This window comes from Bombus bifarius, unplaced genomic scaffold, assembly GCF_011952205.1.
Source record: "Bombus bifarius isolate JDL3187 unplaced genomic scaffold, Bbif_JDL3187 scf7180000008358, whole genome shotgun sequence".
Taxonomy (NCBI): Eukaryota; Metazoa; Arthropoda; class Insecta; order Hymenoptera; family Apidae; genus Bombus; species Bombus bifarius.
The window spans coordinates 1,445-29,296 of record NW_022884611.1 but is presented as its reverse complement, the minus strand read 5'-3'; the positions used below and the strand labels follow the sequence as shown (position 1 = coordinate 29,296).

The 27,852-nt window shown below is 39.5% G+C and overlaps 1 protein-coding gene across 16 annotated transcripts in view; it reads left to right on the top strand.

The window, feature by feature from the left end:
• LOC117212686 (catenin delta-2) overlaps positions 1–26,505 on the top strand; it is a 48,073-nt gene extending 21,568 nt beyond the window's left edge. For 3 of the 16 annotated variants that reach the window (XM_033457650.1, XM_033457649.1, XM_033457652.1), the window contains 15 exons: positions 12,233–12,314; positions 12,782–12,847; positions 13,601–13,642; positions 13,740–13,869; positions 14,523–14,805; positions 14,956–15,081; positions 15,365–15,424; positions 16,331–16,953; positions 17,192–17,579; positions 18,911–18,928; positions 19,677–19,990; positions 20,350–20,653; positions 20,757–20,895; positions 21,127–21,250; positions 24,744–26,505. In XM_033457650.1, coding sequence (XP_033313541.1) covers positions 12,283–12,314; positions 12,782–12,847; positions 13,601–13,642; positions 13,740–13,869; positions 14,523–14,805; positions 14,956–15,081; positions 15,365–15,424; positions 16,331–16,953; positions 17,192–17,579; positions 18,911–18,928; positions 19,677–19,990; positions 20,350–20,653; positions 20,757–20,895; positions 21,127–21,250; positions 24,744–25,001 — 2,907 coding nt within the window. In that variant the 5' untranslated portion in view covers positions 12,233–12,282 and the 3' untranslated portion in view covers positions 25,002–26,505. Of the gene's footprint in view, positions 1–11,685; positions 11,786–12,232; positions 12,315–12,781; positions 12,848–13,600; positions 13,643–13,739; positions 13,870–14,522; positions 14,806–14,955; positions 15,082–15,364; positions 15,425–16,330; positions 16,954–17,191; positions 17,580–18,910; positions 18,929–19,676; positions 19,991–20,349; positions 20,654–20,756; positions 20,896–21,126; positions 21,251–24,743 lie in introns of those variants that run through there. The other 13 variants (XM_033457651.1, XM_033457664.1, XM_033457662.1 and 10 more) reach the window with 13 other exon arrangements.
• The last annotated feature ends 1,347 nt before the right edge of the window (positions 26,506–27,852 follow it).

The following is a 27,852-nucleotide window of genomic DNA, read 5'->3' as shown; positions in this document are numbered from 1 at the left end:
GTATTCTCTAACAACTACTTCTTCCAAGGCTTAATGATTTTAGTCTATTGTAGACAAGAGCGTAGATTGTTTTCGGCGTGGGAAATGCGTGAAATGTGATAAGGAGAGACAGGAAAGAAGATACGAGTGTTTGTGAATGGAAACCTCGAGTAGGAATGCACGTAACAAGTGGAGTTTGCCGTGAAAGATAGCGTAACATTGACTTTCGGTATCTCCGGTTCCTGTAAATAGGATCATAAATCGTGTGGAAGTTTCCGAAGGGAAAACTGTGAACAACCATCGTTTGGATAGTAAACCGAGCAGACTGTGGCTTTGCTAAAATCAATTGATGCCTCAAGGTCGCTTTCCCCACCATTAGCGAGGATACAGGGTGACGACAAAGCTGACGCAGTCTTACTACTACGTATCGTAGAAAATTTGATTATTCCGAATATCTTACTTTCAAGTATCGAAATTCGGAATTGCTCTATCTTTGCAAAGTTGCTCACTTTATACGATATTTCTCCCTTTTTAATCTAATTAGTACAGTCGAGCTTTGATTAGGCAACGCTTTTTGAATGAAAATAATTTCTAATTTGAATAATAATAATTTCTTTTATTTGTTTTCCAATTTTTCTCACAACAGACCATCTCTAAATTTTCTATTAAATCAATCTTCTAACGACCGTTCCGTGCATTCGTTCGTTTCCGTTAATTTGTGTTCCGGCAATTAAAGTTCGACTAAGCCTATTATGTCTTTCACATTTTTAAATAGAACTGCTTTTTTCCCGATGTGTTTTCCACTCAACTATATTATAATAGTAAATACAAAGAATATATTATGTTGAGGTTATTCGATGTGTAAACAGAGAAACTCGTGGATAAATTGTAAGGTAGAAAATATATTTAAATAGAAGTGTAATTATAAGTAAGAATACAATTTGAGCTGGTCCAGATCCACACGCTAGCTGTGTTACCCAATAACTGAAAACCCCGAAGCCAACGTCGCCTGTCTACTGTTTATGATCTGTCTTCGTCACACTCTTTTGTCTATACGCTGTCGATGGCTTCAGTGCTTGAGAAAACTAAAAAGACCAGATGTAGAGTTTTCTTAGAAGTGGTGACCACTTCAACATATTATAATAATAAACATAAAGAAAGTATATTATTACATAACTTAGAAACAATTCCACTCAAAAAGAGTTGGTCATTTTTTAATGGTAGGGTGAAAAGATATATGTGAGTGCCATAGAAAATGTATGATTACGAAACCCGTTCGTCATAATGTTATTTATGTCTTCTTTATTCGAGTAGATAGATCGACGGAAGGACGAAAGAGCGTTCAGTTGACGTGTAAGCTCAAAGGGAAGTTCAATATAAGCCCAGTATCAATTACACGTCATCCAATCTAACATGCGTTTGTATAGAGTGTCTCACGAGCCATCCGACAAGTTCCTCCATCGCGTTCGTCCCGAATCAGGCACGATGTGTACGCATCGGATAAATTCCAGCCCGTTATCGAGCTAAGCGTTGTTTAGTCTTGTTTCAAGGGAGGCGATAAGTGCGCCCGTGCAGCGACGAACCGAGGCTTTCGTTATTGAGCCACTCGACAGCCGCATTCCACATCGATTCTTCGTCTCACGAATCTCACGTGCCTCCATTACAGTCGTACGTCACGTCGTATCATGCAGTCGTTTCCAAGGTCCGATCAATCAATCCTATTCCTGGTTTCTGTATATGTGCATAGCCGACATTTTCGTGCACGAACTGTAGATCGAAACAGTTCCAAGGACTACTTTTGATTATTTTTCTAAATAAAGCCCCGTCAATAAGCATCGATGGTCTCCAAGACATATCGAGCGACGAAACTCGATGTTTCGAGAGTCTTTGGGCAAGAACCACTTCAGAATTGATCTTTCAAGCTTAAGTATTACCGTTGAGATTTTGCGAGTTAACTGGCGACAGAGACGAACGATCGTGTGGAAGATGTTGGTGAACTTTTTTCCTAGATTCCTCGTGCATTTCGCTATGGTCGTTGTTGAAACGAACGAAAAAGGATTTTCCATTCGTCGATGTTGTTCTAACGTCAATTCACATCAGAGAGCAGGTCACACACCGCGGACAGGATGGCACCCAGATGTCTGCACATCCTTGGCGCGTACCCTCAATAATCTTAAGTACCCACCAGGGGTCTTGGAATTTTCATAGTTGAGGTCCTTCGGACCAAGCGAGTATCTCTTGTCTTAGATTTCCTTCTACGTTTATTGTCTACCACGTGTTAGCCTAGAAAGTTAGTTTTCTTCACATCTGGTATGTTCCGTTAGCAACTTTCTCGCGAGGGCGGCTAAAACCCTTCCTGGTCCACCAACCGTCTTACTATCCAATCGGAGACGGTGTCTACTGCCGTCGCTTCCTTAACCAAAATTGTCATCGACAAATCCGATAGTCCCGTGTCCTTAGACACACCCACCCCTAGCCTTCCTCAGACACAGTATCGTCAGTAAGACTCGCTTATTCTGTACCCTTAGGATAGTCAACATATCTTTACCGGTCTCTACCTTTATAACAGTCGCGTACTTAACGTATCAGTGTAACTAAGTCTTACATAACGTGGTTGGAGTGAATTGTGATTTATGTTAATTCAGTGTGTATTACATTGTGATTGCTGAATTCATAATAAAGTTTAATAAAAACAAAATTAATAGTTGTGTTACGACTCAGCTATTTTATTTCATCAACCAACCCTTAAGTTTACGTGACATTGTCATCGCCGTCGCTCTTGTCACGTAGAAGACACAGGAAATCGCGAAATTAACAGATCACCAGCTGTTTTTTCATGTCATTTGAACTATTTCACGTCAGCTTTCATTTAGATTCAGACTTTAGATATTATATTCTGTGTAAAATGTATTACATGAATCCAATAGAGTAACGGTTCAGAATGTTAGAATAGACTGTCTCGAGTGCTGATTTTGGGTAATATAATAAGGTTTTGGGCCCTATGGAGGGATTGTCGCCGGGCGCCGGTCAGAAGTGATTATCCTGTTACTGTCTTCTGGGTTCGGGACACTATCTGGTTATTGTCTCAAGGCTTGTGGCCTGCAGGATGTTTGGGAGACGTGGTTATCCTATTACTGTTTTATGACCCTGTGACACGGTCGCCGTTGAGTTTTACTCGCGATTTGATCGATGCCTCGTCGTTTTTCTTCTCGAGTGTGTTCCACTTCTGGATCCTGTGAATCAATTACGTCTTAACGTGGACTGGAGTGGACGAATGTGAAGCATATCGACAGGACTCTACGCCGATATTCCTGTTAATTACTACCTGTCTCGGCGAACGTGATCCTCTTTCACGATGAATCCTACAGTTCCATAGTATTCCGGTTTTTGCACTCGAAAAAATGAAATTGGAAGCGAAAAGGGTGGGTGTCAAGGATGAATTGGGTCAAGAGTATGGCTAATTGTTTAATCTTCAGAGGAAGAGAATTAGATGCTGGTGGGAGACGAGATGTGTTCAAATGTTGATTCGGTTGTAAGTTGGTTGCATTTTAAGAATATTTTTTTACGAGGGGAACAGAAAATTAGGCTGACCTGAATTCTTGTTCGCGTTGTCGGGTAGAAATTATTTAGAGAATTTCATTAATAGAGAGGTTTAACGTTGACCGAAGTACGTAATTAATTATGTATGTATAGTGCACAAGCTAATAGATATTTCACGAAGCACGGAAATAGAATGGTGCATGCAATAAATTGTATATTTATTATTTATAAATTCCTAGGACAAATATATAATTCAATGAGTTTGTGTTTGTGCATAATTTTTAACTTACGAGATGAATTTATGGAGAATTCAAGTTTGAATAATTTTTTATTATGAACAATTCTCAAAAATCTATAGATTTTCCGTTGCTTCCTTGTTTTATAAATATTTATAAAAATAGTAATTACACATACAGAAACAACGTCGAGATTTTTGTTGAGGTTTTCCTTTTTTCTGAAGAGAAGATCACATCAATACGAGTAATAACGTTCGGAAAATCGCATTCGACGAAGGATGGAAATCTGTTAGACGTCGTCAAGTGACCTCAGTTATATTAACTATCGCGTTTAGAAGTTTTCTGATTCAAAGCAGATTAAACTTTCTATTAACGAATATGTATGTATACTCGATCTGTGGCATTCTCCAGATCGTGGAAAATGGCGATGCGATAACGAACGACTAACTAAAAAGTGGGCTTGTCTAAAAATACATCCTAACTACCGTGTAGCATAGATCCGTTAATTGCTGATTTGAAATCGTTATTCGTCACATGTACGTCATTCGCCATAAACACAGAAATCTATCCAATTAAAATTAGGCATCCCGAAAATAAGGAGATTTATCTTTATCAAATAAATATTTACGCTAGGAGAATTATTTATTTTAATTTATATTTTTCTCAATTGCAAGGAGGAATGGTTGAAGTAAAGAAAATGAAGTAATTCTGCAAATAGAGAGAATCGTTCTATTGTTCTTCGATTGTAAGGAAGAGTAGAAAAGCTAGCCGCAAATAAAATAGAATAAAATAAAAGATTTAGAGTAAACAACATGGAAGCACGAGTATCGATTTACGGCAAACAGAATTCTGCGTTCTTCTTTTATTATATTGATTTACTTACAGTAAACGAGTGTCGTTACAAATAATTGCAATGGTTAATGAATTATTTATTTATGCCACTTTTTTTTTATTTTTTTTTCTTATTAACGTGGAGGAAATCCGCACGGACACCAGGTCGCTTCTGGGGAAAAGCGGCGTGGTAGTGCCGGACTCCAACCTACTAAAACCTTCACGATGACCGTCCCGGCTGCGATTGAAGGGGGCCCGGGAACCGGTGTGAGCGATACACCGGGCCCCATTTATTTATGCCACTAGATTTGATTTATCTATTTTTTTTCTTGATGGCAAATATTAATAGCGAATGTAAAAAAGAATAAAACGTGCAATGAAGATTTGTTTTCACAAGGAGGATTTATTCGTTTCTTTATTCTCCTTTCGTTGTTAAACAATGTTCCAGTTGATTCCCTGCGACTTTTTCGAGAACGTGTTAATAAAATCGTATCGAAACTCGTAGGGTTGCATCGTGCGTTTTATTTAATTTGCTTCTCACATGCGCTTGTTCCCATGTAAGATTAAGCGGAAACTAATTAAGGCTACTCCCGTGCCCGAAGGACATGGCCGAGCGGAATTAAATTTCGCATACACGCCTAAAATCCTCTTTGACGTAACTGCAAAGACAAATAGTTCTCAATGTCTCAACAATTTCTGTTCTTTTTCCTATCAAGGAGTGCACGTTAAGAAGTTTATAATGAAATTCTTTTTCCAAAATTTCTAAATTTCTTCTTAAATAATTCAATACAAATTTATGACAACATGATACACAACACGGATTACAGAAATTGTAAATTGAGGATCGGTAGCAAAAGCATCTGGTTGATTTCGCGTAGGTAACGATAATATCTATTAATTATTTTATAGAAGAAACTTGGTTTCGAGCTGGTTGTGCGTCGTTGCATGGAAATGTGGAGCGACGAGCACAGCTGCGCGGAAGATGAAAAGATAAACAATAGCATAGTCTGCGTATAATGGGGTTCTCATGCGGTGGTCGCTCACCGTTCTGCGTGCAACGCATGCACTTGCGTAAGTACAACCTTATGGTTGCATCGTGCAAATCTGGTCGTTGGAACCGCAACCAGCTGCGCGAAATCTCTCGTGCGCCGCGAATCTCTAGCCGACGCCCTCCAAATACATTTCTTCCGTACGAATACGACCTTTGTCTGGTTAACTTGCTATGATTAATTGGCGTGATCGGTACCGCTGGTCACGCTTGGCTTTTCACAAGAATGACGAGGGTCGAAAAGCGGAGGGGATTTTGAAGGTTACGATGATCGATGAAATATATTCTTGGTTACTTTCTGAGAATTATGCGAATGAAAAATTGGTGAAAATTATTTTCAAAATTATTGTTCATATATATTTCGAGATCGAGTAATAATAACAGATTATTTCATACGGGAAGGAAAGTTGAAAAAGAAGAACAGAGAAGTCTAGACATGAAAAATACGTGCTTAAATAGTTAACTAGTTTTAATAATGATTAGATAGAAATTTGATAAAATATGTTTTTTTCAAAATATCGGAGCGCGAGCAGAGAGAGAGTATTATGATGGCAAGTTTGGATTTTCGGGGAAATTGCGAGAGAGAGAGAGGTGTCAGTGTGGCGATTGTAGGCCAACCGAGACACGTCCCCCTGGGGTGTTCATCCCTACTCACTAGTAAAGGGTTCCGGTCTACCTGTGAATCCGTTCTGACGTGTAAAAAATCCAATACGCCAGACACTGTTAGGGAACGAGGCCTTGGGCGACGTTGGCCTACATTTCCGACTACTACGAGCCGGTGCAGCGAGACGAAAAACTTTTGCAGCTTTTCCTACGTTAGACCGGAGATGGAAAGTAAGCATCGTTCAACGAACAGCTTTTATCTGCTATCTACTTATATCGATGGAAAAAGTCATCAAAGAATATTCAGATTTGTAATCCTTTTTCGTATCGCGATGCTTTAAGCAAGGTATGTTTTAAATGTAAAATTGTTTACGATATCAAGCGTAGGAAAAACCAAGAATAGAAAAAGATAATAATATCATAATTAAAAAAATTTTGTTAGCATATCGTATGGTAGATTATTACGAGAAGATCGTAGGGAGTGCAAGGTTAATTGTGTCACATTCGTGATAAGGATTATAGTTATAATTTAACAAAAGCAGTTCTAACGTAACTTTAACCTTTTGCACTTCGGAATGTCAATTATACTGGTGCAATCCCTTTTCGCATAAGATTCGTCCGTATGAATATATATCTCATAAATGTATTCACTTTACAAAATCATTAAGCCCACACTTTTAATACCGATAAAATTCATCGAAAAGATCGAAAACTTGCTTGCTTGTACATTCGTTCAAATTTTAATGAGAAAAGAATCACAAAATACCGTTGGGGAAAGTTCAAGATTTCCTTAAAAAACGTATCATTGTGCATTTTTATCGAGAAAAGACACGCATTAACAACTTTTTAGTACCTGCAGTAAGGGAGTAGCAACGTATCAATTTGAGTCGACATTTTTCATTTTTTAGTACCGATAAAATTCGTCCAGCTCCAGATATATTTGAAATCCCTTTATAAAAAGAGTCGACGTGATGTTGATCGATGTTGTGCGAACGGGATTTCCACCGTGAGTGGTGTCGCGGAAACCTATGGCATTTTCGAAAGTTCGTTTACACCCGTGATATGGCGTGTGCCGCGAACTTCGGTTCCCCGTGTGCACGATTTCGGAAATGTCAACGCTTTGTAAGCCGTTTCATGCTCGCAGCCTTCGGTTGCCACAAAATGCATCTATATTTCATTGGCGGAGTTGAGAAATTGCATCGAATCGTAAGACTTCGGAACGTCGAGTTTGAAATTTTGCAAGTCTCATTCATAATTTTGCGATAATAGTCGAGATCAAACAGTTTCAAGTTTTCGAGAGCCGTGAAACTGGAAATTACGAAAGGAAAGTTCGATTTGGAGGAGGAAGCTATTCGTAAACATACGATGGAAAACTGCGAGAGGTTAATCGCAGAGTTGGTCGATCCAAGACGTTGAGGAGAATGTATTAAAATTGTATTTTTCGAAATGTATAGTGGCCTCGGTTCGCTGTAACGTTCGAGGAATGTCTTTTATAGTCACGTGTGTCAGCAGAGATGCGGATAAAACCACGCGTGCATTGTGCTTGTCCCCGGCCAGGCTACCTCCACCGCCTCGACCACTGAAAATTACGTATTCAAAGCAGGAATGTTAAACGCGTGCCCTGGAACGCATCGGCCCTCTTGCCTCTCTTTCATCTCTGCCTCCGATCGCACGGAAATCCCATTGTTCGTATCGTAATCGTTGAATTTTTATTTCCGCGCGAGACGTGTTTTATCTCTTTTTCGAGTTTATGTGAAGCGTACAAAAAATTTACGCAAAATATTGTAGAGCAAAATGCTATATTATATTTGCTATTATTCGAGCGGAACGTGCTAAGAATAGTAATAAAATAATAGAAAAGGAAACTAGCACGACAAAATTTTAGGACGATATAGTAAACTAATAACAGATTGGTTAAGACATGTTCATTTTTCTTTCGAATTTGTGGAACGTGTGTAAGAAAATTTGAATAAAATAACATATAAAATGCGGTATAATTAATATCGGGTTTAAGGATTAGGGAAAATAGAGTGAGATGAAAAACAACGTGCGAATTTAAGGAAAGAACGCAAGAAAAAGGAATTAACGCAGAGGTCAAAGAAAAGGCAAAAAGGATGAGTTAAAAGGAACAACAGGATCTGAAAAACGGAAGAAATAGAGAATAAAAAGACAATATTTCAAAGGTTGAGAAAATGACAAAAAGGTATTATAAAGTAACAGCAAAAAAGGTTTCAAAAGAATAGGAGAAGATGAGTGAAAGGGATAAGGGAGCTAAGACCTTAGAAAAGGTAAAAAAAAGGCTAAAAAAGGCAATACAAAGGAGACCTCAAAAACCGACAAAGATGAGCGGAAGAACAACACGGAGAGAGAGAGAGAGAGAGAGCTCCCTAAAAAAGAAGAGCAAAAGAGAATGGTAAACAGGAAAGAGAGAGGGCTTAATTGCAGCATTAATCGAGGATGACTGTACTCTTCTCTAAACATACAACTCCCACCTGTGTGTGTGTGTACATGCGTGGAAATAACTAGTAGTAAGGTAACGTTCTGGTTGCAAGGACGACGCTGGACGCAATGAAAGGACTAAGAAGAAAGGATAATGAAAGAGGTTAAAAAAGGAATAATAAAAGGAGGAGAAGAAAGAAAAAGAGCTCGTTAGTAAGGATGCAATTTCGGTCAAATGGACGCGTCTTGGTTCTTCGATGGTTGCGGTCGCAGCTCAGCGGAAATCGCGCACTTCGTTAGTCGCACGGCAATTAGCCTCGCTTCGCGTCTTAATTACTCGAGTTGGGAGGTCCCGCCCTCACTCGAAGGACGATCCGAAGATCCTGCCGAGTGCCGAGAGATCCTGTGGGAAATGCATCTTGCGCGGAAACGCTGGCAGAGAAAATCGATTCCTGGCGCATCGTGGAAACAAGAATGGGCGGTGGTGTACCAGGTTAAGATGCACAGAGTTTTAAGACTAAAGAACGTTAAGTGTACCGTATTTTACTCTCTCTCTCCCTTTTCTAGTATCTCGACTCGACAAGATTTGTTTAGTCTTATGGGGAAATGCAGGTGCCCCGGCGAGGTTTGGATAAGAGAATTGCAGGGAAAAAGTTGGTTGAGTACCGCGGAGAGAGTAAACGTTTCTGAGAGGATTAACGTTCGTTGCCGGAAAACAAGGATTTCAACTAAACGTTTTTCCTCGTGTTTCGCTTCTAATCTACCAAATCGCGCTACTCTACTCCTTACTTCATGGAAGCCTGTAAGAGCGTAGGTAAATTCTTTGGACGAATTAAATTGAGGGTTACAGTTTCCAAACGCGGTGCCACTAAACTCCAAGTTGGTGTAACTTCTCGGTAATTAAAGAAAACTACTGTTAATAACCGGTTGTCAACGAAATCTACCTTCACCATAGAACGGAGTTTGGCCCACTTTTACAGTCTCGAAACTATTCTCGGAATACGGTCCCGTTCGTTCGTCTCGAACACGGTTCTGCTTCTCAAACGTCCAAGTATAATAGTAAGGAAGTAGTAAGAGTACTGGAAGGAAGGAAGCACGAGAATATCTTGCCTATTCTTCTGCAGCTATTAAGGTATTACGAGTCCCGGCACGTGGTCGAATTCACCAGCAGGTGATAAAAAGATTGCGACAATGGCAAATATCGTGAGCCCGTTCCCTCGGATAAGATGAAACAAGGGACAGACTAGGGAATTCGTTTAAGTTCCCTTTCCCTTATCGTGCTTTCGACCTGGATTCGCCTAGAACGAGATCGATGTCGCTGGTACCCGCGTTCCTAATCGATGTTAATGCAATTATTACTCGACAAGTTCTTTTATGTAATCGTTTCTTATTTTAACCCACTCGCGATGTATCGCGTATTGATACATTGAAACTACGTGGCTTATTTTCGCGGATAGCGTACTTGTATACTTACTGGTACATTAGCACTCAGCAGCATACGGACATTTGATCATCAATTTTAGCAAGATATGATAAATTGTAGATAGAAAGATCGGAGTAATTTTATGTTTTATTAGAACTCGTAGAATATTACGAATCGATAAAATTTATTTTTGCATTGAAAGGATTAGTATTTGTAGTTGTTAAACATTATTTTATTATTTAAGGAATCTATCTTCAGCTGGTATGTTTGTCAAGCTACGAATAAAATGAAGGAGGTTCTTCTAAATTGATGGAGAGACTATCGCGTTCAATTAATTGCAATTAATTATTACGATCAATTGTAGTAACAATATTTAAAATCGGTTAATTCGTCGTTTTTTATTTAATCGCAATTAAAAACGGATCGCTTATCTAATCGTGATATATCATTGAGAAGATTTTAAACAAGAACTTTGCACATTACTCAACGTGCTTTTTTCCTGTGATCTTTATACGTACACAGTTTTATTCGTTAAATTAAATCGTGGATACCGTTCACTCAAAATGTTGTCTTTGAAGTCTTTCGTCATTTACTTTCAATATTTTGTGTTCGACGAACCGGAACCGTAAGATATCGTACCGGCTCCAAAAGAGATTCCTTTCTAAAAAAGGAGGGTCTGAAATATCCTCGAAGGCGATTATTCAGGAGGCGAAAAAGGACAATTCCGGACAATAAGTGGAAACGAATTTCGTTGGTCGAATAGAATCTGGCGATGATACTGGTCGACTAGGCTAGAATCCTTTTAGGAGGCAGCTCGCCGGCGAAATTCCGGTATCGTAGTTGCGTTAGATGAATTCGTTACCGAACTTTGCTCTATCCTTTCCACGAGCTCGAGTATACGTGTACACCTATGTAGATATATGTACTCGTATACAGCCGGAGGGCAATCGAAACACGCTATAAAAGAGCGACGAGGTGACAAATTAATTAAGCTCTTTTGCTCGTTTTATATTTTAATGCAGTGATTACGCGTGAGACCCATGCCACGATTCTCTCTGTCTGGTAATTGCACGTTGTGCGAAAGAGTAACAAAATTAATTAACGGCTGGATACCGAAAAAAGGTGGGAGGTCAGAGATAAATTAATAAAATAAAAAGATGAAAAAGGAGAAGGACGATGGGAAGGAGAAGGTTAATCAAAAAGGAGACATCATGTGGGTCTCGAAACAAAATTAACGTCTAACCTGGACTAACGAGTTTTCATGCTTGATATTCTAGTTGTATCGATCATTTTGTTTTTGTTCTCCCACGGGAGACTGATTATTCTGTATGAAAAGCTTTCGTGTCGTTCCTTTTAAATGAATTAATAATGCTCGATAGAAATCGTGAAAAGTTTTTAAGTAGATGGATAAACTTCTTAACCGTCTTCGTGGGAAGTATTAAAAGAACGTAGGTATAAGTCGTGCAATTAGACCTTCTCTGCTAATGTTCCGATCAATACAGTAGTCGTTAACAGACTCGTAAACAGCACAGTTGATTCGTATAAGCGAGCTGCAAACACGCACCTCTTCAGTCTTTCTATCATTTTTTAAAGGAAGGTGATATATAAAGGTTGTTTTTAAAAAGGAAAACGAAAAAGTTTGTGCGTGGCATCAAAGTTATACTGAGGATATTTTAGGAATAAATAGTATGTATGTACAATAGATATTGTGATTATTATTATTATTACGGATATTGTATATTATTAACTTTGGAAAATTTACAAATATATAATTTAAGAACAGTGTCAATTTTTCAAAATGCGTCGCATTATTATCCAAGAGTTTGAAATTATTGCGCGTTATATATAAAATTCTAGAATTTGAAGAAAATCACCTTAGACCTGTCGAATTAAAGTATTTTTAAGATTAGTATAAATTAGCAGGTGCTTCGATTGAGAAAATGATCCCAAACTTTTGGTTTTAATATGTATTATCTCAAATGGATAAAAAAACAAAATCATTTGTTGGAAATGAAATGGAAAAGTTGTAAAAATCTATGGAAAAAATGTAGATACGTGATATATAAAATAAATATAATAATCCACCACATTCAAATGTTGCTTTAACCTTTCATTCGTTTGGTGTGCTTCCAGGAGACGTCATCATTGACTGCTGAGCCGCAAGAGACGAAAAATCAGCTGGTATGTCAAATAATCAGCTGGTTGACTCCTGTCTGTAAGTGTCTTTCTCTCCACGAGCTCTCTGCCGAGAGACTCGTAACCGATTAATACCTCTATTTCTCTCATTATGTCCCTTGATCTTTGTATCTCTTTCTATTCGTTTCAATAAGAAGCCGGTGATCGTAAAATGAACTCTGCTTTTCCCCTTCTCTCTTACACGGCTAGTGCAAGACGTAACTCGGCCAATTGGCAAAACTCGTTTCCCGGTAATAGCTAGAAAGAAACAAAAAGACTCGACTATCTCTTTCGTCTATCCTGCTGTCGTTCCATTCGTTTGGCCCATTTTTCCTGGCGTCTCAGATAGACAAAAAAAGAGAATAAAAGGTAATACATACGAGGCCTGGGAATCGTGGGGAATCAATGATGAAAAAGACAGTTACAAGATATCTAACTCGAGGTTGCACCCTAGGAAGCACGTAGTTTCAGCACCCAAATTAATCAGACCGAAATTATTAATGTCAGGCTGGTGAATCGTCGAATCGTCGAGAGACAGGAGCACAGTATAACGCACACTGAGATCACACAGAGGTGACTAACATGACCTAACCGAGGTTAGTCATTCTGACCGCGAGTCTACGCAACTAACGCATTTATCTACGATGATCGCTGTTGACCGACGTTCCTATTGGATTAAGTTACTCTTTGGCGAAGTTTTTACTTAATAACAATTAACTCTAGACTCTTGTCTTCTCCAAAATGTCTCAAATGACTTGTTTAGACTTTCGAAACATTTGATTTACTCTTGAGCTTACTTTATCACCTGTACTGCAACTGTATCACTTTCGACGTATCATGTACACAGAATTCATCTGTCTAATTCATTAAGATGTTTGCCAATTTTGGAAATTTTGAGAAAATTCGTGGCTCATTCGTGAAAGATATTGAGTTAGAGATATAAAGTTGTCAGAATGAGTAATGTCGGTGGCACGAACACGCGTTCGTTTGCATTTACTTAGCATGGTTCAGAGCGATGTGTGACAAAAACGCGAGAAGAGTAGTTTGACGTAGTTAGGATTGTATTTGAATGTTTTTCTTTGTACTTCGATCCCCCTTTTCTTTTTGTTAGTCTGCCCATTTGATTTCAGCGTGTTATTTTTTGATCGAAGTGCATGAGTTATTTATTATCTTTTTTGCTACCATTGTTTTACAAAGTATCATATAAACGTGTACGATTCGATCGATATTTTTTCAATATTCTTTCATTTTCGTGGTAATTCGATTTGGTAGTTTTGTTCGACGATCGTAGATCAGAATGTAATCGGTCTCGTTGTATTTTTCCAGACGCGTTCTCCAGGAGAAGGGCCCCGACATGCCGCAATACACGTAAGTTATCGAACTCACGCGAATAAATCGCCGATTGTTCCCGATTGCACGATGGGACGAGCGACTCTAATTGATCATTATTGCGAACGTTTTGCAGCGGACAGAGTGATGCAGATTACCACGGAAGTAACGGCCAGGCGGACACCCATTCGTTGCATTCGTCTCATTTGTCTGTCCAAGAGGATCCATTACTTATCCGCAGCCATAAGCAGCAAACTACTCAACAAGTGAGATCCGTTTCCAGTTTTAGCAACGGTCTAATTTGCTGAGCAACGATTTCCTTTTACTCTTAACGATTGTTCCCTTCGAAGCCGTGTTCTCGTTATTCTCAGTACTCGTAGTACGTTGTACGCTTGTTGCCATTACTCTCAATATTCTTCGAGTTATCGAAGTTCTCAGTTCTCTTTGAAATTGCAGTGACTGATTGCCGGTGTTCACAAAGTTTTGACAATTCCTAGATTTCTTATTATTCTTAACGTACTGCGAGTTCTCAAAGTTTTAAAAAGATGTCAATGTTCGTTATTCGTATATTTTTCAAAAGCCTCAGCGTTCGTTCATTATCAGTATTTTCACTGTTTGCTACTTTACTTTTCAAAACTTGAATTCCCGTATTTTTTTTCGGTATTCTCACATTCTCGGAATCCTCCAAATCGGTTCCCTTGCAAATCATCATACTCATTTCCGGTACTTTTAACATTTTCAGAAATCATAATTCAATTATACTTAATATTTTGAGAATGTTCAATCCTATTATACCGAACATTCTCAGAATTCTAGATATTCTTACCATTCAAAGTATCCTGATTATTCTCAGCATTTCCAGCATCTCCGGTATTCTTGGCGGTCTCGTTCTTTCTATAAACTGTTGAAATTTTCACAGGTGACAAACGTGTCGAAAGTTGTTCGCGAGGTATCACACATGGAGCCAGATCCAGGCGCAGTGAGTTACATGTCAGTTCCATTGATGTCTCAGGATTATCAGCACGCGGACCGGCGATACCCGGCGGACTCGTACATGGTCGGTTTTGAACATTACGAGCCGTACCTCGGTTATCCACCACAGCCAGGGTATCCGGGTCCGCATGGTATCTACATGCCACGCTCGCATTCTCCTCACAGTCCTCATAGTCCTTCTGAGCACAGTCGTGCCTCGCCTCCGCATGGTAAGCAATCGGTTATTTTTATCCGTCTTACATGGTCTCGTCACTATTACGAAAGTTACTTAGAACCGCGGAAAACAGTAGAATAAACGAAGACCTCTTTACGTCTCTTTACTCTTTACGTCTAAGATGTACCTTTTATTTTTCTTAAAGAATACCTACGTAAGGCGGCGCCATATGTGGAAGGCGGTTACAACGACATCGATCCAGGTTTGAACCCCGCGTTGCAAGATCATTATCGTATTACTCCTAGTCCTGGTGGTCCCGGAGATCAATATGGTATGTTCGTTATCGAAACGGGAAGATACGGGATAGCTCATAGATAGCTCATAATCCGCATTTTTTTTTCGAGGCTTTGTCGCATCATTGTCGTTTCTTCTTGATCGAAAGGATCTTTTTTTTTTTTGAGCGCAACGTTGACCTAGACAGCTGTATAATGAGATATTCAGCTATCATGTTGCAGCGGGCCACGGCTATTTGTCTGATCGTGCACGGGGCACAGCATAATTCACTTTAATTATCTCTATGCCTGACATTCGTTGTTATTTTGTGTTCTCTCTAGATCAAATCAGCAACTCTTGGAATATGGATGACTCTGGCGAACCCTCTCAGCATCCTCATGGTAGGGTCACATCAATAATTTATTTAACTCATTCTCTCTGCCTTTCTCTTTCTATTCTTCTCTCTCTTTTTCCCTTTGTCGACTTCCTTTCTCTTCTTGCCTCTTTCACTCTTGTTAAACTTCATCTGACCGCGTTTATCGTCGTTGAGTCTCTTTAACGTCGCGAGTCCATATTCCACTGTTTCAAACCACGCTACTACCATCGCACAGATAATGCGAGTGAATTATGCGTTTCAACTATACGAGTACACTAGTGACACGTTAACTGGCCGGGATTTTCATTCGTTAACTGACCATCTCTTCATATCCCTAGCGGTTATGAAAACTGATTTCTTGGAACGAATGTTGAAAAATAGACACATATGTCAGGTAATCGTGTGCATTCAATGGAAACATCTAGGATTTCTAGAAATATATTGGAGCAAAGGAAAAGAAGGAAACCCAGAAATCAAATCTGTGATCTTCGGCTAGAAAGCTAGAATTCCAAGCTCACCATTAATGTTTCCTCCCGATCCTTTAGCTTAGCAGTGTAGCCCGCGAAAGAACTATCGCGCCAAGCAAACTATCGAATATAGTATTCATCAAATCATCAAATTTAAAATGTAGCATTTATGATATAATATCTATATATACTATAAGCAACTGACATCGGGATAACTATTTTCTAAATCTTCCATTCTGAATTCTTTGTGATTTTAATACATTGTCAAACCGTTGATTTTTCTTATTTGACTATGAAAATCCCAACCCTGTAATAGTTCCTCTATACCTGATCAGTGATCAGATAAGATTCAGGCCCGTGGGCCAGTTAATGGAATACTGCAGTACAACGTTAGAGCCAATCTAGCGGAAGCTCTGCATATCGTCGAATCGTAATCAACCTCGTGTGGCATCCCATTTTTCCAGACGAGAATAAAGTGGCTTACGGTTACGTGTCTCCGTCCCCTTATGGACCTGTTGGATACGGCCCTGGCGTCGGGGTAGGTCCAGTCGCAGTTCCTAGCGATGTGCCCGGTTACGACGAAGGCCATCCGGTCCCACTCACCTCTGGAGTTCCTCCGGGAATGTTTGACGACGAGGTTCATCTTCAACGGCTACAATCTCGACATCCGGTGGTGCCCGGCATGGCTAGTCCATTAGACGACGATCAGAAGTCCATGAGATGGCGAGATCCGAACTTGTCGGAGGTGATCGGCTTCCTGAGTAATCCGAACAACATCATCAAGGCGAACGCTGCCGCGTATCTGCAGCATCTATGCTACATGGACGATCCAAATAAGCAGAAGACGCGAAGTCTAGGTGGAATACCACCGTTAGTGCAATTATTGGATCACGATAATCCAGACGTGTATAGGAATGCATGTGGTGCGCTGCGGAATTTGTCTTACGGCAGACAGAATGACGAAAATAAGAGGGCTATCAAGAACGCCGGCGGTGTGCCGGCCTTGATCAATTTATTACGTAGGACGTCTGACGCGGACGTGAAGGAACTGGTGACGGGGGTTCTTTGGAATTTATCCTCGTGCGAGGTGGGTAGACGTGTATGGTATATTTGATAGAATTTTACGATTGTACGAATATATTTAACTCAACACCTTTTAGTCTAATCGACGATAACGTTATGTAAACAAGGGTAGAATTGATTTACGAATTTAATAGTAGAATATACTGTCGAAGTTGGCTATTAAACCTTTGGACAACCTAAATAGTATATTTATAAATAGATTATAGACTATTATAGACGTATTTACATTTTCATTCTTTCAGGACCTTAAGAAATCCATCATCGATGATGGCGTAACGATGGTGGTGAACAACATAATTATTCCGCACAGTGGCTGGGATCCAAGCTCCTCCAGTGGCGAGACATGCTGGTCGACCGTGTTCAGAAACGCATCTGGCGTCTTAAGAAACGTCTCTAGCGCTGGCGAGTATGCAAGGAAGAAACTGCGCGAGTGCGAAGGTTTGGTCGACGCTCTTCTTTACGTAGTACGATCCGCCATCGAGAAGTCGAACATCGGGAACAAGATCGTAGAGAACTGTGTGTGTATTCTGCGGAACCTGAGTTACCGGTGTCAGGAGGTGGAGGACCCAAACTACGACAAACATCCGATTCAGTCGACCGTTCAGAACAGGGTAGCTGCTCCAGTCAAAGGTGAGGGTTTGTCGATGACTCTCGCGAGGATACTCCTGCATTTCGAGAATGACACGAGTGTATCCTTCCCCCGTGCCATGGTAAACACACGGGTTCCCTCAATGGGCATGTGGTGACACGCATGCAGCCGAATTGTGTGTGCGCTGATGATAAGCGGATCGACAAACGGAAAAGAAGGACGAGCGGGTGTAATTTTGTGTCGTTTTATTGAATCGGTTCTGTATATACGAGCGGTATTGTGACGCTAAAATTGCAGCAGATCATCGTGGTACAGTGTGTTGCAAAAGCAATGTAATGCAGAGCTTAATAGTTATGGAGTATTCTGAATTTCTAATTTTGCAATTTATCAGCAACTTGTGAAGCTTTAGGTATTGCGTGCTTTTTGTAAATATAGTTTTGATGATCTGTGTCAAATAAAAGGTAGACTAATAAAGGTTTGTGGTTTATCGATAAGTGGTAAAATTGAAAATGTATAATTCGTAGAGTACTTTGTGACCTGGATAAAATTTTAAAAATTTAGATGGTCATTCTTAGCTTTATCACCAGTTTTAAGGCCACTTCACAGCATAAAATTCTTCTGTTGTTTAAGCATGTTGTTACAAGCATCGAGACTTAACATTGCCTTGCTTTTGTATGATTCTGTACTTACACGGAGTAGGCTAAATTGACGTACGATGAAAATTAGTTCTCCGAAAAGTAAAATCGATAGTCCCTTAGTAATAGTTTTACATGAAATTGATCGAGTTGTTACGGAGAAAACGGAGCATTTGAAAACATACATCCGCTTGGCAACACAGTATTGTACAGTAAACCAGTCGCATATTAATGATATATTGCACGTTTCAGATTCTATCGAGTGTGAAACGTGCAAGGTAGTAATTAGGAGTCGTAGTTGACCCCGTATACTTTCTTGAGTCTATCAAAATGATATATTCCACATCTGTGTACACTGAACATTCGTTGTAGTGCTTACGTCTCTGTTGATATACCGCTTACACATTTGATCCAACATAATTGCGTGTATTCGTGATAATGATGGAACGATGTCTTTGCGAGACGACGATACCCTAACTAGCAATAGCACATATTACCAGTCGATTAGTATGTATCTCTTTGCAACTACACTAATCTTTGTATTCCCTTCGGTGTTATGATTTCTCTCTTGTTTCTCATGAGCCTTGTATCGCAAATTCTTCTTTCGTACGAGATCCTACTACTACAAGAGACAAGAAGCAAAAAAGAAAAAAGAGCTAAGAAAAAAGAAAAAAAAAAGACAGCTTTATATCCTTTCTAGTTTAGCATGGATTAAAGATGTGTTTCAATCTTTTTAGCATACAGTTTATGTCAAGGTAAGACATTTTATTTCTTTCATCGAACAAATCCGAATAGCCAGTGCATGCCACGCTTCTCAACGGTTACTTTAGTTGTTCACACGACAATTTCTTTTATCGTGAATCTACCGATAACTTATGGACTGGTTCGCTATCGTTGGCAAACAAACCACGTGATCGACGTTGCAATCATTGTTCTAATATTGATTCCGTCGATTAGGCCACGTACTCTAACGGATGAATATTTTGTTCGATAAACAAAGCGAATCTTGTCATTACATTGCACAAAATTCATACATAATTCGCGTAAATAGAGAACACCAACAGTACGTAGAGTGAAGAGTGAACATGTGTAAAATATTGCTGTGCTTTGACGCGTTACGATTAATCGTCTTTACAGTGCTCATTAATTTCATCAGCAGTTCGTGTACATCAAGCGTTAACAGTACATACCCTTCGTGCATCTTGCGTACGCCTGTTTCTATGATTGGCTGGTTGCAATTGTTCTGTCAACACGTTGTTTGCGATGTTCCAGGCATTGGTGTAGTTCTCTGATAGAAGTAGTGCAAATACACTGAAAGTAATTCACACAATCTCTATTAAAACACTATAAAAGCATTATACTTAACCCTGCTGTGGTTCACAAATTTTTTATGTTTCAGCCTCGCTTTAGTTTCAACAACAACAACAAAAAAAAGAGATTTTTAATACTTTGATCACGATCCTTTCTTGTAATTAATGTCAGTTTTAAATCACTGTGCCTTAGGTGAAAATTTGGGTTGCTTTGGCGGCAGCAAGAAGAAGAAGGATGGTCAACCAGTGCAAAAGGAAACGACCGCATCTCGCACTACCAGCCCTAGAACCGAACCCGTCAGAGGAATGGAGCTACTCTGGCAACCAGAAGTAGTACAGTCTTATTTGAAATTGCTGCAGACATGCTCAAATCCGGAGACTCTCGAGGCGGCGGCTGGGGCGCTTCAGAACCTCGCAGCCTGCTACTGGCAGCCAAGTATTGAAATTCGCGCGGCTGTGAGGAAGGAGAAGGGACTTCCCATTTTGGTGGAATTGTTGCGGATGGAGGTACAGTATTATTCGTGGAATGTAGCGCGGAGCAATTGATGAATATATCGGATAGAATTTTTATGAAATAAAACATAGCGAAGCGGTAGATAGACATTTTAAATAGGGTTGGGTACACTTCAGCGGAGGAATATGGAAAAGTAGAAAAATTGGAAAGTAGAAACGTTTAACTGATTTTCATATTTTTAAAATTTGTATCAATTAAACTATTTTTGTTATATTACCATTAACGTTTTTACGGGAGTATTTACATTTACTTTGCTGAGTAATCAAACAATCTGAAAAATATCTGCGCTGGTTCTATGAAAGTTTGATGATAGAATGTTTTAAAAAATGTTATTTCTGCTCGTCCATTTTAGGTGGACCGCGTAGTCTGTGCTGTGGCCACAGCTCTAAGAAATCTAGCGATAGACCAGCGTAACAAGGAGCTGATCGGAAAATACGCGATGCGTGATCTCATTCAGAAGTTACCTTCAGGAAATAACCAGCATGATCAAGGAACAAGTGACGACACAATCGCCGCCGTTCTCGCCACATTGAACGAAGTGATCAAGAAAAACGCCGAGTTCTCGCGATCTCTGTTGGATGCTGGCGGTGTCGACAGATTGATGAACATTACTAGGCAACGCCAGAAATACACGCCTCGTGTTCTTAAATTTGCAGGCAAGAATAAGCCAATTTCTTTTTGCTAAATTTCTGCAAACAAAATATAAGTACGTATTTTCTGAACTTTCCTGAGAAGAACTAAATATCGGTTAATTTGTAGGACAAGTTTTGTTCACAATGTGGCAGCACCAAGAGCTGAGAGACGTTTACAAGAAGCACGGCTGGAAAGAGCAAGATTTCGTCACGAAAACGGTGGCAGCACGAAATTCAGGGCCTAATTCACCTAACAATGCCAATAGGTAACCACTCGTTAATCGACAGTCGATAATTATTTGCTTTCAAGTTATAATCATTTCTTCCTTTTAAGACTAACCGATGTTTTATTTTTGTCGTTTCTGTTCCCGGACTCTGCGTTTAACTTTTATGTGTATGTTTTCCCCGTTCAATTCTACTTTGTTAGATAATTTCGGTTAAGCAGAGTCCATATTTTCACGATCTTTTTGAACTCTTCGACCCTCCGTTGAATATAGCTATGATTGTAGCACCCTAAACCGACCGATGGCGAGTCAAGGGAGCACCAGATACGAGGACAGAACGATTCAGAGAGCGAACATGAATTCGAATAACGTCGGTCGACCCACTATATATCAGCCTGTAAGTAACAACAACTAATGGTACTGTGTGACGAGTACTTAGACTCCGCTGGCGTTTAAACTAAGCGCTATCTTCCTCACGACTACTCGAAAGTGTAAGAAAGTACGTTTCTGGAGAAACGCGGACGGTCGTTGATCCGGCTCCGGCTTTTGTGACATTTCATTACATTGTCACTTATTTTATTCGCAGTTACCACAGTTTTTTGTTTGCAAGCGTTTAAAAATGAGATAAACAAAGAGACACGTCCAATAAGAGTTTTAAGAACGAACGATGAGCTTTGTAAGATGAAAGTACAGGTTAAGACATAAAGACCCAGTAGCAAAACGTGATTCCTTTCGAGTCGAGTCTTCCCCTTATCGATAAGCTTGCCGCTGCGTTTCGCTGTTCAATAAAAAGAAAGAAAGAGAGAGGGAGAGAGGGAGAAAGAGACAGACAGACAGACAGACAGGCAGACAAACAGACAGACAGGTAGACAGACAGATAGGTAGACAGACAGACAGGTAGACAGACAGACAGGTAGACAGACAGACAGGTAGACAGACAGACAGGTAGACAGACAGACAGGTAGACAGACAGACAGACAAACAGACAGACAGAGAAGCAGACAGACAGACAGACAAACAGACAGACAGACAGTCAGGGGCAAGCAAGCTATAGATTCTATATACCCTGTTAGTTTTTATTTTTAGAAGTTTGATGAAACAAAGAAGGAGGATTCTACTTCACTGTACACAAATCGATTTCGTTGTTTTTTTTATCTTTTTTGTTATCTGTTTTATTATTATCATATATATACATATATTTGCGAGAAAGACGAGGCATTTCCTTGTACGAAATGCTAGAGTACACTTAGGCGAAGGATAATTATACGCAGAATTATTTATACGATATTTATCCGCTTACACGGAGATCGACAGGAGGAAAATAAAAAAAAAACGATCGTCACTGTAACGAAAGCGGAAAATCACGAGAAGGAAGAGGGCGGGAAAATAAAAAATAGAAGCGACAACCTCACACAGTTGTGATAAAAAAAAGAGAAAGCAGCTACTTAATGAACATTTATCATAAGTGTATAAACTAAGTCAATTAACGAGTACCAATTATATTCATCGTGTTTCATGTTATATGAAACCAGCATTATTCGTATAATGTATACAGTATTACGATAGAGAGAAAAGGGTCGCATTAACGGCGGTCTCCCATAAAACAGTCCATGGAATTATCAAGTATCTAGCATTTTTATATAATAATCGACCGATACTTACATAACGCGAACAAAACGTGAGCAAAACGCGTTGTTATCGCCGCGCTTCCGAGAGAGGATTTACGTCGTGTGCGAGACACGTGATAACGAACGTGCATATTGCAAGTCCAAATGCAATTGCATTCATTTTAATGTAAAGTTTCGTTCGTTTATCCGTTCGACGTGGTGAATGCTTCTTCGAATCGTCCGTTACACTCGTTACGGTTTTTCTTTCAACGAATCTTTGACATTTGGTATCTTTTCAACTTTTTATACTTACGGTGAAGAAGAATTATAACAAGGAAAATTTTTCGATTCGACTTTACGCAAGGGACAACGATTCATTTATAATTCATTGTTCCGATTTACTTAGCTATAATTCGTGATTTCATTTATTAGCGACTATGTAACGATACAAAAGAACCTTGTTCGAGAGATACTCTATTATTTATGTCCGTATAGCGTAATAGGAAGAAATATACATACGGAAAAGTTAAACCGTCGGTTTATTAGTGTTGAAGTGTGTCTCGCATTATTCTACGATTGTATAATAGATTAGTTATTGCAGGACCAAGTACTTGACATTATCCAACGATTAGGGAGCGCATTCAGCCATTGCAATAAGTTGTGTAAATCCAACGAAATCAGTTAAACCAATGTCTTTCCAAAATTCAACCGCTAATCGTTCAATCAAGTATCGCAAATTGAACCAAAACAAAATGGAAGAAGCGCACAAAATATTTACGCGAAGAGGCTGATCCGCTGCCTAATTGACAGTGATTAGTGCGATTACCGTAGTAGCGCGACAGTATATTCACTAGTTCTATGAGATTCCCATTATGAGAAAATCCGTTTCTATAGAGGACTTAATTTTGACTCGTTGACCCAGATGATGCAGAGTCTATCTCCGATATAGAATAAGAATAATGTCTAAAAAAGAAAAAAAAGAATGCAACAAGTAATCTACGTGTATACATGGAGAGTTCGGTTTCGACTAAAACCACGATTCCATTTTTGTAGTTCGAACAAGCAGGGTAACGTTAATGAAAGCACAAAAATCATTACCGCGGATTTTTTTTTTTTTTTTTGATAAACAACACTGTTTGTTTAATATCACCGAAAAATGCAGCGTGTTTAACGATCAACTATTAATGTAAAAAAGAGGTTTTCTTTTTCTTCTTTTTATATATATATATATATAAACGCGACTCGCGTAGACAGACACACTCATTAAGCGACTTTTATCGTATGAGAGAAAAGCTAAGCGCACCTCGAAGCATGGTTTATAGTGACACATTGACTATTGCACGAACTTATTTATAATCTATTTATATCCAAATTAATCGAGCATAATAAAAGAGTATCTGACAGTAACTATCGTGTCGCTGTTGTTATATTTTTTGTCATAATACGATTGTTTACGAGCTTTGGAGTTTTGTTCCCGTTCTCCTTTTCAGTATTCTTGATTTTTGATAGATATGGTTGTATAGGTAATATTATTTATGATTGATTTATTGTAAGATACGAGTCGGTGTTTTTAAAGGCTTACCTTGTCATTTTATAAGTACAAAAATGAGGCGTATTAAATGCCCTTGAAGATGTAAGAAGCTGTAAAATTAATTATATTTTAACCTTTTCGCTATTAATCACTTAACTGTTCGCGATCCTACATCGAGTTTAACTTAATTTAATAAAAATATGAAAATATTAAAAATATCAATATGTGTACGTTATTTGGTATAAAAATTTTTATAATTAAGAAAATAAAAGACAAATTAAGAGAAGCTTTCGAAATAGTTTACCTATCGAATACGATCTGGTTAGAGATTTAGAATAAAATGTTGAATTCATATTGGATCGCAAAGTTATGTTATAGCTATCATTGGATGTATCTGTCCATATAATGAGAATGGCTACAGTAACCTTTCGAAATTCCATAGCAAGTATTTGTCCGCGCGTAGTGTTAATCAACCATCTGCAACCTAAAAATCAGTATAACGATTTCCTTTTACCATAATAGCGAAAGGGTTAATCTTCCAAAAATAAATAAAATGCAATGGAATCGAAATGAGAAGTAAAATAAAATCGAGGTAACAGAAAGGACGAAGCAAGAAGGGGTACGAAATAAAAAAAAGATCCACCGGGCCCGTTTCCCCGAGCGACGCGACAGCCCACTCCAGACCGATCCACCCCCGGCTACCCTCCGAGCCAGGGCTCTAAACTAACCGTTGGCTTGTGTGTGTGTTGCAGCAACCGAAACCCGGTGAGCCGCTCTACGCGCAAGTTAACTTGGAGAAGAAAAAGAAGCGGCAGTATGAGCTGGGGGTGGGCCAGGCGCAGGGTCAGGGCCCGGTCGTCGGCTCGGGAGTGGGCGTCGCGGCCGGTGCTCCCACGGCTGGTCAGTGGGTGGCCGATGGTGTTGGTGTTCCCGATGGCTCGGCCGCCACCGCAACGGTAAACGTTCCACCGAATTCGACTGCCGCCTCAGCCGGCGATTCCTGGGTATAACAGGGTGTCCATGGTTCAGCCGCCGTCCAGGGGGCAGCCATCCTTCCCCCGAGGCTGCTGTACGCATAGAAGACGATTTCACGACTCCCAGTTGCGGGATTCATTGAAAGATGGACGAGGACTCTGTGTCTGAAACGTAAAAGGAGGAACAAGGGAAATAGTAGAAATTAATCTTGCCGATTTTTTGCTGGATGATGGATAGAGAAGACTGGACAGGGCATTGAGGACAAGGATGGATGATAGGATTCTTGGTTTTGTATTTTCGGTTAGGTCGTTACTGCACTGAGAATGATACGCGTTGTTGGAAGATACGATGTATATTGGAGGGAACCGGAAGACTGAGGACAAGAAGGGTATAGAGGTGTTAGTGGCTGAGACACGGAAGCCTCTTAAATAAGCTTCCATGGAAGTTTAGATCACCGAGTATCTGCTTAAGACGGTCTTACCAAGAAATGAATATATAACAATTGAAAAAGAAATATAAAAAAGAATTCGCACTCCGCACCCCACGTTATCCATGTATACTAGACACGGAAAGCGACTTGTCCGACCACATCCGCAGCAGTAGTCGCACTAATGGCTCTAAACCTTCATTGCACAATTCTAAATTAATATATACACTATATATATAAATATATATATATAAATATTATATATATACATGTATATGTATATTTTAAGGCGGTACCCTTGGAGAAAGGACCCGTATTACAAAAGTACTACTAAGGTTAAGTAGTCGGTATTACTACGAACGATTGTATTAATAATATCAATGTTAATGATATTAATATTATTAATATTATTAATAATATCAGCGAGTAACGCGGTCGCGAGGCTGTCGCTATAAATATAGGAGGGTATAAAGAAGAATGAATATATATATATATATATAAATATAAATATATCATATAGGTATATTATACACGTTAACTGCTACACCGACACACACACACACACGTATGTTACGGGGGCGTATCGATTAAGCTACGTTATTGTATTATGTAAACTTCTGAGGCTGTGGGTGTGGCATGTAACGAGGATGCCGAATATTTGCGAGTTGCACTTTGTTTTTTTGTTCTCCGAGTTTTCCAATCGGTTCGATGGCGCGAAACAAAGAATGCATGGAAAAGAAAGAAAAAGAATGCGAGCGAATGTGTAAACTAGCATGATACTTTCGTTTGGGTGCCGATATGTCCACTCGTAAACGTAAAAGCGTAAGGAAGAATAAGAAAATGGGGAAAAGTGGAGGAACGAGCACCTTTGTCGAGAACCACGTTGCCAATAGATGAGATCGATTGGATCCCATCGTGCAAAAAATCTGTTCTCGTTCTCGAGGATGGCTGCTCGGTTGAAACGCGAAGAAAAGAATAAAAAGCTAAGACGAAAGAGATAGAAACGGATTACTCGTTGGTCCTCTAGACACACGATTATCAAGGTTCTTCGCTGTTACGTTTCGTCATATTCTAATGTATTGCTGTCGTGTAAATGGTTGAAGCGAAAAAAAGATAAGAAAAGATATAGAAATGCAACCGAAATTAGACCGAGACCAAGCGAACGAGAAAGAATCGACGAAAAGGGGGATTAAAGAAAGAAAGGGTGCGAATGAGCAGAGAGAGGAAATATGTGATGTTCAATGTTATCGAATGTTTGACAGAGATGACACTATTGATAGCCGATATACATATTATATATATATAGATATATATACATATATATTATATGTATACAAATAAATATATCCTTGTTCTATTTCTTAAATAATGTTATTATGACAGTTGAAAAAAATCGATTGTGTTCGCGATTATAGCTACTGAGAGAAAGTATAACACCAACGCAGGGACGAAAGAATTATAATTCTCCCTCGTCGATTCAGAATTATATATACATATATATATGTGTGTGTGTATATAAATGCTTCGTGCAGTATGCACGTCACGATCGACTAAATAAATAAATAAATAAATAAGTAAATAAGTAAAAAGAAAAAAAAAGAAAAAAGAACAATCATCGATCTCGTCGGTCGTCTCGCATAACCGGTCCAAACGTTCGTTCATCCTCTAAGCGTACTTTTTCGATATCTATCAACCGCGTAGTCGTTCACAACAGCCTAACTTTTGTACATATTCATCCCTCATATTCAGGCGAATTTATTCGCTTTTTTCTCATTAATCGAACGAACGACGAGATCGAATTAAGGACAAACGAGCGAATTAATGATGGCGACCATAGAAAACTGGCTCCAACGATCGTCGACGTGCCACCGGAAGCAGAAGCTGTATCGCCGTTACCCTGCCAGATATCAGTCGCGTCGACCCTCCTCGAGATGGGATCGGGCGAAAGCTCGTGCGATCGTTTCTGTTACGATGAAAGAACGATCTGTAACATCATTAATAATATCGTAACAATGTTTTGATATTTCGATAAAATATCACGAACTGAATATTATCATATACTATTTATACAAGCGCTTTCGAACGAATGCTGTCAATGCACCCACTGCGCGGAATATCCAGTCATAAGTGGGTCGTAACGATATTCTACCGCCTATGGGTACGGGGATTTACGATCGGATGGGATTCTCGCGTTAATTACGATCAAATATGCCGATACACCGTCTTTTATGTCTGGTCACTGTTGCGCTATTGTTACGATGATTCATAACACGATTTCGAACAGAAACGAGCGCGCGATCGCGATCGATATCGAGATAGCGAGCCGATAATGGGTAACAAACCGCGCCTCTTCACGAATCGAGAGGGGCACCCTTCGAGCTTATCGTTCGGACTGCTAGCAGATCATCGACGCGCGCGAATTTGCCGCGAGAACCTCTTAGAGGACCTTGGACCATTCC